The sequence below is a fragment of the Rhincodon typus genome, chromosome 2, assembly GCF_021869965.1.
Source record: "Rhincodon typus isolate 14 chromosome 2, sRhiTyp1.1, whole genome shotgun sequence".
Taxonomy (NCBI): domain Eukaryota; kingdom Metazoa; phylum Chordata; class Chondrichthyes; order Orectolobiformes; family Rhincodontidae; genus Rhincodon; species Rhincodon typus.
Genome location: NC_063333.1, coordinates 28,036,603 through 28,046,352, shown reverse-complemented (window position 1 = coordinate 28,046,352; position 9,750 = coordinate 28,036,603). Strand labels below are relative to the sequence as shown.

General features: G+C 38.3%; 1 protein-coding gene across 2 annotated transcripts in view; it reads left to right on the top strand.

Moving 5' to 3' along the window:
- Nucleotides 1-9,750, top strand: part of ccny (cyclin Y) — a 242,511-nt gene that overhangs the window by 165,963 nt on the left and 66,798 nt on the right. For both annotated transcript variants that reach the window (XM_048616197.1, XM_048616201.1), the window contains exon 2: nucleotides 6,627-6,701. In XM_048616197.1, the coding sequence (XP_048472154.1) occupies nucleotides 6,627-6,701 (75 nt within the window). The remainder of the gene's footprint in view (nucleotides 1-6,626; nucleotides 6,702-9,750) is intronic.

The following is a 9,750-nucleotide window of genomic DNA, read 5'->3' as shown; positions in this document are numbered from 1 at the left end:
GGTGTAGAGCTGGATGAACACAGCAGGCCAAGCTGCATCAGAGGAACGGGAAGGCTGACGTTTTGGGCCAAGACCCTTCTTCAGAAAAGGCCTTCTGAAGAAGGGTCTAGGCCTGAAACGTCAGCCTTCCTGCTCCTCTGATGCTGCTTGGCCTGCTGTGTTCATCCAGCTCTACACCTTGTTATCTCTTTGTCACGAATAGATTTAGTTTTGTTTTCAAGTTGAATAAGCTTTTCAAAAACTACATTCTAGGCAAGTTTAACTTTAGTGTTTTGCTCACCCCTAATTTGTAAACGTTTGCATTTAATTGCACATTGATTTTTGCAGGAACTCTAGCCATGTGATGTTTTCTAACTAGTGCATAATCTATTGTGATGGTTTAAATAGTAGAAAACAACATTTCTGCTGGAAGCTTTTCAATATAAGAAGAACCAAAAACAAAATGACTAACACAAAATCCATTCACAACACAATCCTTTTAAAGGTTGATTTCCTTCATTATCTTCCACTACATTTTAAAGAATTTTCTAATGTGAAAATCTCAAATTACCATTTAAAAATAAGATAAGGGAAAAGGTGAAGTACCACATATATGGAACACACAGTGAAATTGACTATATGATCCCATTAGCCTATTGTATTAATTCCTCAAATTTTGCAGGTAACTAGATAGTTGGTGGGTAACATCATAAGCCTATCTATCTTTGTGAACGTGTATCTGCATGTAGTAGATATTGATGATTGTGCATGCTAATTTACATAATCTTAGACTCTATGTAGATGGGATAAATATTTAGCTAGTTTCATTGTTTTTTTTAATTATTGGCTCAGCTGTGATGTTTTCTTTGTATTTGTGTGCTTGTTGGTTATCTTCTGTGGCCCAGATGTATAGATTTACTTGTGTTCAGCTATCTGTAATTGGGCTCTCAGTTTATCTGCAAACAATAGTTCTATTTTCTGCATAGTCTCCTTGGTTCTTCTCCACATCCTCTCATCTATCATTCTTGTGCTAGGTTGACATTCATTTCCCATTTGCTGTTGATTTAACAGTTTGTTTTCTTCCAACACTTAGTGCTCTTTAGTAACTTTGTCATGGAACTTCTCTTTTATACCAGTTTCCAGCCTGAATTAAGTTGGGTTTGCTTTTTTTTTTAACATTCATTCATGGGGTGAGGGTGTTGCTGACCAGGCATCCCTAATTGCCGAGAGGGGCAGTTCAGAGTCAACCACATTGCTGTGGGCCTGGAGTCACATGTCGGCCAGACCAGGTAACGATAGCAGTTTCCTTTCCTAAAGGGCATGAGTGAATCAGATGGGTTTTTTCAACAATCAACAATGGATTCATGGTCATAATTAGACTCCAGACTTTTTTTTATTATTGAATTCAAATTCCCCCGTCTGCAGAATTCAAAACCACATTCCCAGAACGTTAACTGGGCCTCTGGATTAACAGTCCAGCGATAATACCACTGGGCCATCACTTTCCCTGAAGGCTGAATGCTGGAGTGCCACATTTTCATTGCCAAACAATGCTTAACTGGTAAATATCTCAAATGCTGTACTGTATCATTTGGGAATGGATGAGGTAAAAGCGTGTGCTAAATGCCAAGCCTTTTCTAGGTCTTACCTTTCCAATTTTAGCAGTGTTTTCTGCCTTGCTATCCTGCTGTGGATGCCTGGTAAGCTGATATCATTACTGAACCCATTTGAACATATTCCCTGAATGAAGTGGTTGGCCCATTGTCTGACTTGTCCAAAATGTATTTTTTCCTTAGCCAAGCTACCCTTTGTTATTAGGATATCTGTTTATTCCAAAGCAATCAGAGTCAATAATTAGAGACAACAAGGTGCAGAGCTGGATGAACACAGCAGGCCAAGCAGCATCATAGGAGCAGTAAGGCTGATGTTTCGGGCCTAGACCCAGTCAATAATTAACCTGCATTCATATAGAACCTTTCAAGATCTCAGACAGCATGACTAGTAAGCACTGTGGTGACATCAAAGATTGTCGCTGCCATTTCAGTTTCTTGCCAACTCAAAAATGGTATTTTATAGACATGCAAAGTTTTTGAATTGTAGTGATGGTGATGATGTGAGTAAGATGGTCGTAAGTGCATATCTGGCCTGTTGATGGAATAGCACCAAACCATCAATGTAGCAATGTCTAGATATTGGTCTTGTTTTATGCCAATTTTCACAGAGCCAGGATTGCTACTTCAAAATACTAAAATTTCAACTGAAATAATGGTCATATACAGGCTGGAATAAATCTTTAGAGACTTCAGGTTGTCTTGAAGCATGTCAGATAATGCAATTTCCACTTAACATAAGTGTATAATGACTTTACACTGAATTTCCTGAGCTTTTGGATTTTCACAGTAATTTTGTCTGCTGCCCAGAGATTATTAATCATTTTATAATTTAAAGTGACAGGAGACCATTTCAAAATGTAAATGAGGTCAGGGTTGCACCTTTTCTGAATTAAAAATTCATTTATTATTTTATTGGTTGCGGGGTTTAGTGCTTGACTGAAAATACTGCTATGCTTCCAGATTAAGTGTAGCAAATTATTCACAGAAGCTGCCCTATTCCTTTCTTGATTAACTGAGGCATGCAGGATGCAATTTCAAGAATAAAATAAAATCTTTGTAAAATATGTCAGTATGCTGAGAGAAGTGTTTTGCTATTGGAAAAAAAACCGTTCAGTGATGAATGGGAAAAACAAGTTTTCCCACTTGCAATTACTATTCAATAACCTTCAATGGCAGTTGGCTGTCTTCATAATTTTGCTATTGGGCATTATTCTTCCTTTGATCCAGTTGAAATAGTATTAATACCTGAAATCTGTCATCCAGTAAAGGTCGTCATCTGTCTTCTTTCTTTATCCCTTCATAGTACTTTTGCATGGTTTTTGCATAGCTGTTGACATCCAGTTTGCGTATAAGCTGTGCTGCTTCACCCCATATTCATTTGCCACACTCGTTTTCTTTTGTATCATAAAATATCTTGTTAGTTGACCTCACCTGGTCTCCACCTTTATTCAGACCTTTTCCTTTGCTGTTCCTACTCCCTCCTATATTCTTCTGGCTGGAAAACTCTTAACATCTCTATTTCCTCTTAGCTGTGCTGTACGGTCATGGATCTGAAAAGTTAACTCTGTTTCTCTTCCCAGATGCTACCTTGCCGGTTGTTTTTCTACTCTTTTTCTTGTTCTTCTTTAAGATTTCCAGCATCTGCAGTAATCTGATTTTAGTTTCTCATCAAATATTGTCCCCTAGCTTGTACTGGCCTGGTGAATACATAATAAATGTTCTGTCCAATTTTGATAACCTTTGTGTCATGAAGTTTCACAAGGTGCATTTGGCACAATAAATGGTCCAGCAAATATTTTGTTTAAATTCATAATTAGGATTGTTTGTACTGAAAACAATCCCGTATTTATAAAATGCATAATAAAATGCATACACCTGCACTCTCACTTTCAGGAAATGATGCATTCAAATCTCTTTTGTGTTTTTCCATTATGTATGCAACACCATTCCTAATTTTATTCCTCCCAGAATCTGGTGTCTCATACTCAACCGTAATAAATTTCATCTATAGTTGTCTATCCATTCCTCCAACCTTTGTTTTCTCAAAATGTTAATTTTGCTGCTTGCTCCTTTAATGTCATCATTGCGATGTCCTCATCCCATGAATGATTTTTTAAGAAGTTGAAGTCATACTGTAACACTGTTTCCTGTCCATCAGTTAATTTGCTCACCATGCTGATACATTTTCTTTTGCATTTACTTCACTGAGGTTAAAATCAGAATGACAAAGTCACAAACTAATTCGAAGCAGACTTTCTCTGTTCAAACAAAATATATATAGCCCTGAAAATATGTGGTATATACCGATTAACTAATATCTGAAAAGTGGAGATTATTCCATATGATTAAATTATTTTCAAATGTGCCACTAACAGCATAAATAACACATTTGTGAAGACTAACTGTAACCTTAGCAACTCTCTTGTCAAGTCAGAGTATTAGCAGTGCAAATCGGATTTCTTGCTTATATTGGCTGAAAGTTCAAAAATTATAAGGTAAACAAAATAGCAACAAATGTACTCCTACCCTTACAATCACACATTGTGTTGGAGTCCTTTTTTTACAATAAGTAATTAAGTGATAACATCACACGTAACAACATGACAATCGCTAAACTGAAGCTTGCTCCAAATTCTGAGACAAAACTGCATTTTGCAACTTTGTAGCTACATACACATTTTATTTGTTTTGTTTTTAGTTAAACTCCAAATTATTTAACTTAACCACAATTTAATTTTTGGAAGTGATGGGCAGAACTATTTAAGCGGCTGATGTATGGGACTGAGTTGCAAGGAGAAGTTACAGGGGTAAAGAAATCTAACTTTTTTTTCATAAAACGAGGTGAATACAAGTGAACCATTCTGATGTGGAATAAGGATAGTCTTATGTTCATATTGTGGCTTTCACACATTCAGCATGTTTCAAAAGTAAATTGCGACAAATGAACCACTTTTGTTGAGTAGCCACGTGCAGCAGTTGATTTATTCGCAATAATCAGATAGTTCCTTTTCGGTCTTGCTGGTTGAGTGACTTGTATTGGCTAAGATTCCTTACTGCTTTGCTTATCGCCTCATTGTACGACATATTTTACATCCGTTTGAGGGGGAAAACATGTCCTTGATTTTACATTTCATCTGAATGATGGTATGTCTGACAGTGCAATGATTCCTCACTACACTCAGCCAAGATTTGTGCTCAAGTCCTGGAGACTTGAGACAATGACCATCTAATTAAACCAAAGTGGTGTTTTGCATTAAATTGCAGCTTCAGCATGAAAAACAAGGGATTAAACTAATAAAGAGCATATTTGTGACTGACATTATGTAGTGAATACTGGAGGCTGACTCTTAGAATAGATCTTCAAATGAGAGGCCTGGAGGTGAGAGCATGGAAGTCCTTGGAGGTTACATGTGAAGGGGTTACAGTAATCTTCTATGAAAGAATGATCTCGATCCCACTAAATGGTCTTCCTCACCTGCACCTTTATGACCATATCATGTCTGCAGGTAACTTCTGTAACTCAGCTTGAGATGTGACCACGTCATCATCTTCACTTATAAAATAAACATTCAGTGAATGCATGAGAAACATTCTCCGTTTACTCAGGAAAAGTGCACTTGACTCTCTGAGTTTGGAATGCCACCTCTGTTATAAGCACTCTTGTGAGAGAGACCTTGCTACTGAAATGTACCAGGTTTTGAATAACTCTATAAGTCATGAGCAAAAAATAAAGTGATGAGCTGATTTCAAACAAAGTATCGATTAACCTCTGACCTATCCACTTTATTTTCACCTTATTTAACTGACACAGATGGCTTATAAATCATTTATGATTGTTGTTTGTGAGATTTGCCCTGGCTTTTATTGATAGCAAATGGAATGCTTAATATTTACTACCAATTCAATCCAAAATGAAAAACATACATCACAATTACATGTGAATTTTGTTTCCTTTTCTGTGACTTAAGTTTGTGAAGAATGGTGTTCCAGTGACCTAATGTGTAGGTGTTTAAATAGACACTTGCTTAGTCATTGTGCACCTCGATTTATTTTGCCTCTGAACTTTTAAGTAGACAGTGATTGCATTAATAAGTTTAGTTAGTAGCTGGTAATTTGGTAGCCCATCTTTTTGTTAGTCTGGAACAGCCAGTTTGCTGCTCATTTTACTCACTGCGTCTGTAAGGAGGATGGGAAGCTATTTATTCCCTATCAGTGGTGGTTTCTCTTGTGAACTCTGTATACTATATTTTAAATAATGATTTATTATTAGACTTCTTGTACAAAAAGGCCATTTCTGTAGCTTCCCCTTCCCTCCCCTCCTACAATGCTGTAGAATTGAGTAAAATATTTTTGCTCAATTTTGTTGACCTGGAATGCACTGTCTGAGTGGATTGTGGAAGTACATTCAAGTAGAACTAACTTGCAAAAACGAATTGGGTATTTTTTTTTTGATCATTCACAGAATGAGGGTGTCGCTGGCTAAGCCAGTGTTTACTGCCCATCTCTAATTGCCCAGAAGTCAGTTAAGAGTAAAACACATTGCTGTATTTGGAAAAGAAAGAAAATCAGGGTTCTGGGAAGCCTGGGGCATTGGGGTTTGACACAGCTGGCACAGGTAGAATGAATGAGGTGACTTATAGCCTCCTGTGTTGTCAGATTCATGGCCTTGCTTACCCTGGGGGCAGGGAAGGGGTGAGTGGCAATGTGATGATGCGAGATGAAGATGGCCAGCTCGGGATTTGAATTAGGTGGAGAATTCATCTCAAAATCTCAAGATTTTGTTCTAGCAGCCATAAAGGAGTAAAGATATATGCTGGAGTTACGTGACTAGAGCACCTACTGCCCTGTTTGTCTGAGTGATGGCGGTAATCTGTCTGTGAGTTGTTGCCAAAGCAGTCTTGATAATATGCTGCAGAATATCCTGTGATTGTATACACAGCAGTCATGTTAGTTGGCTTGACCTAATGGATGAGATGCTGATTATGCTAACTACTTTGTCTGAACAGTAATTATTTTTTCAATTTTTTCCCTTAGATTTAAACATGGAATTTAACCCTTCGGACCACCCTCGAGCTAGTACCATGTTCTTGAGCAAGTCTCAGACAGACGGTGAGTAATTGAAAATGCATAATATTGAGCATGCTCCATTATTGATAGGAATTTTTGACTGAATTTGACCTTGCTGTGCAATAATAAGAAATAAAAGTCATAAGACACCTTAATGATCAGTTTAGCCTTTAAACTTCCATTATATCAGCTTACAACTATCTCGCTTTTTCATTGTTACTGCCCGCTCAATTCCAATAAAATATTCAAACATCACCAGATCTTTAAAGATGTAAACCCAGGAGTGACTTGAGCATACCTTATAGAGCATAAATATTGCAGAGAAGTGCTGAGAGTTTGCTGCAACAAAACACTACTGTCTTTTTGATGAAACATTAAATTGAGTCCCTTTTTGCCTGTTTAAATATATGTAAAAATCCCATGGCACTTTTTGAAGAAGGGGAGTTTGTCCTGGAGTGATGGGCGTCATTTTCCTTAAACAATACCTCAAAACAAGTTTTCTTGTTATTTATTCATTTGTTGTTGTTTTGAGCTTTAAAAACTTTTGAAAAGCCAGTCCATTGTTTGGAATGTTTTTGGAGGTGTGATCATGTGCTGTATCAATAGGAAAGTCTTTATTGTTGACAAATCACATGATTGTTGGGTCATATTCTCAGGTCACTTTCAGCTTTCAGACTCGAAGGTGCTCGGTTGCAATTTTGTTCCTCATCCATCAGCCTTGACACTTAATTAAGATGCAGTTCTGCAATTAGCAAGGCCTCTTCTGAGTGACGTGTTTGAATAAACCAAAAGAATAGATGCCTGACTGCAACATGCCTCATGTCTCCGTTTCTTAATAGGTAATTTTGTGTTTATAAGCTGCTTAACAAAATGCAGCAGGAGTTTTTAAGTAGAAAATTGGTTCAGGATAGCATGTGGCTTTAGTTTACTATCCTAACAGAGAAGGGTGTTATATTGTATTGTACCAAATTGTTACTATAAGCCTCAACCAAACTAAAGGCTAAAGACCAACAATGTTAGTGGAAGCAAAGTTCACTACCAACACTGTATTTATGATTACCAGAATGGAAGCCACTCAGTCGTAGGACAAGCTTTCAACGATTCATGTTGCTTGTTTTCTTCTTGAACAATCAAATACCTGGTGGTGTTACATCTATTGGAAGAAATTTCAGTTCCTTGATTTTTCCCACTGCCAACCAGTTAGAGAAATGATGGTTGTTGAAAATGCTAGAAAGTATGTTTGGACTTGATCTTTCTGTGCTAGGAATGAGGGATATACATGTAGAGACTTTCACTTTTGGATTCATTCGAAGAAATAATAACAGAGTAATTTGTCAGTTAACATTCTAACTGCATTCCCAATGAGTGCAGCTTTAAATGAGACAACATGAGGCGAATCAGATTTTTCTGTAATGACCCATGTACAAGCTGTACTTAGCTTTCCTGACAGAAAAAGTATTACACCCTGTAGACTGAAGTACTGTATGTTCCTAAATATCTGCATCCATAAACACAATAATGATTAGAATGAATAAATTTAACCTGTGACGGGAATGTGCTAACTTGTTGTAGGCCGCTTACTGCCTCACCAGCTCATCACTTTTCCCACCCCCTGGGCTGCCTCTTCCCCACCTCTACTTGTCCCTTTCTCTCTCCTGAACTGTTGATGCGAGTCAAGTCAGAAACAAATGGGCATCAACTGGGTTACGTGACACTGTACTCAACGTGCGCAAAAGCTGTGGGAATTCTTTAGCTATAGATGACATAAAAAATCAGTCGGTCTTCTCCAGTGTGGGATACAATAAATACAATAACTTCAACTAACCTTCCATGATGTTCACATTTCAGTTTTTATTTCAAAAATAAACTTTATTCATAAAATATCTTCATACACTGCACATAAGACCATAAGACATAGCAGCAGAAATTAGGCCATTCGGCCCATCGAGTCTGCTCCGCCATTCAATCATGGCTGATAAGTTCCTCAACCCCATTCTCCCGCTTTCTCCCTATAACCCTTGATCCCCTTGATAATCAAGGACCTATCTATCTCAGTCTTAAATGTACTCAATGACCGGGCCTCCACAGCCTTCTGTGGCAGTGAATTCCATAGATTCACCACTCTCTGGCTGAAGAAGTCCCTCATGCAGTTCAGACTGTATAGTGGCATGTGGGGAAATGAGCAAACATTGGAGTTTGACTCTGCTCAGTTTATGCTAACTTTTGTCAGCCCAACCCAGACAGAGAGTCCCAGCCTTTTTTCACAGGCTGCTGTTTCACTATGTCTAGAAGTAAGGGTAAAGGCAATGCAAAAGCTAGAACTAGACAATGAATACATAACAATCTTCATACTCGTTACTTGACCCGCCAATGCAGGGCAATTATGAACTTAAATCTATTTCAGCCAATTTCTACAAACACTTGTGCTGAAGTCTGATTTTAAACTAATTAATGAGGGGAAGTATAGTCGTGGTTGTTAGCGGTCAGTCATCTCAGCTCCAGGACATCTCTGCAGGAGTTCCTCAGGGTAGTGTCCTAGGCCCAACCATCTTCAGCTGCTTCATCAATGACCTTCCCTCCGTCATAAAGTCAGAAGTGGGAATGTTTGGCGATGATTGCACAATGTTCAGCACCATCAGTGACTTCTCAGATATGGAACCAGTCCATGTTCAAATGCAACAAGATCTGGACAATATTTAAGCTTGGTCTGACAAGTGGCAAGTAACATTCATGCCACACAAATGCCTGCTATGACCATCACCAATAAGAGACAATCTAACCACCGCCCCTTGACATTCAATGGTGTTGCCATCACTGAATCCCATACTGTAAACATCCTGAGGTTGTCATTGACCAGAAACTCAACTGAACTCACCACATAATCACAGTGGGTACAAGAGCAGGTCAGAGGCTGTGAATACTGTGGCAAGTAACACATTCCCCAAAGCCTGTCCGCCATTTACACGGCACAAGTCAGGAGTGTGATGGAATACTCCCCACTTGCCTGGATGAGTGCAGCCCCAACAATACTCAAGAAGCTTGACACCATCCAGTACAAAGCAGCCCACTTGATCGGCACTGCATCCACAAG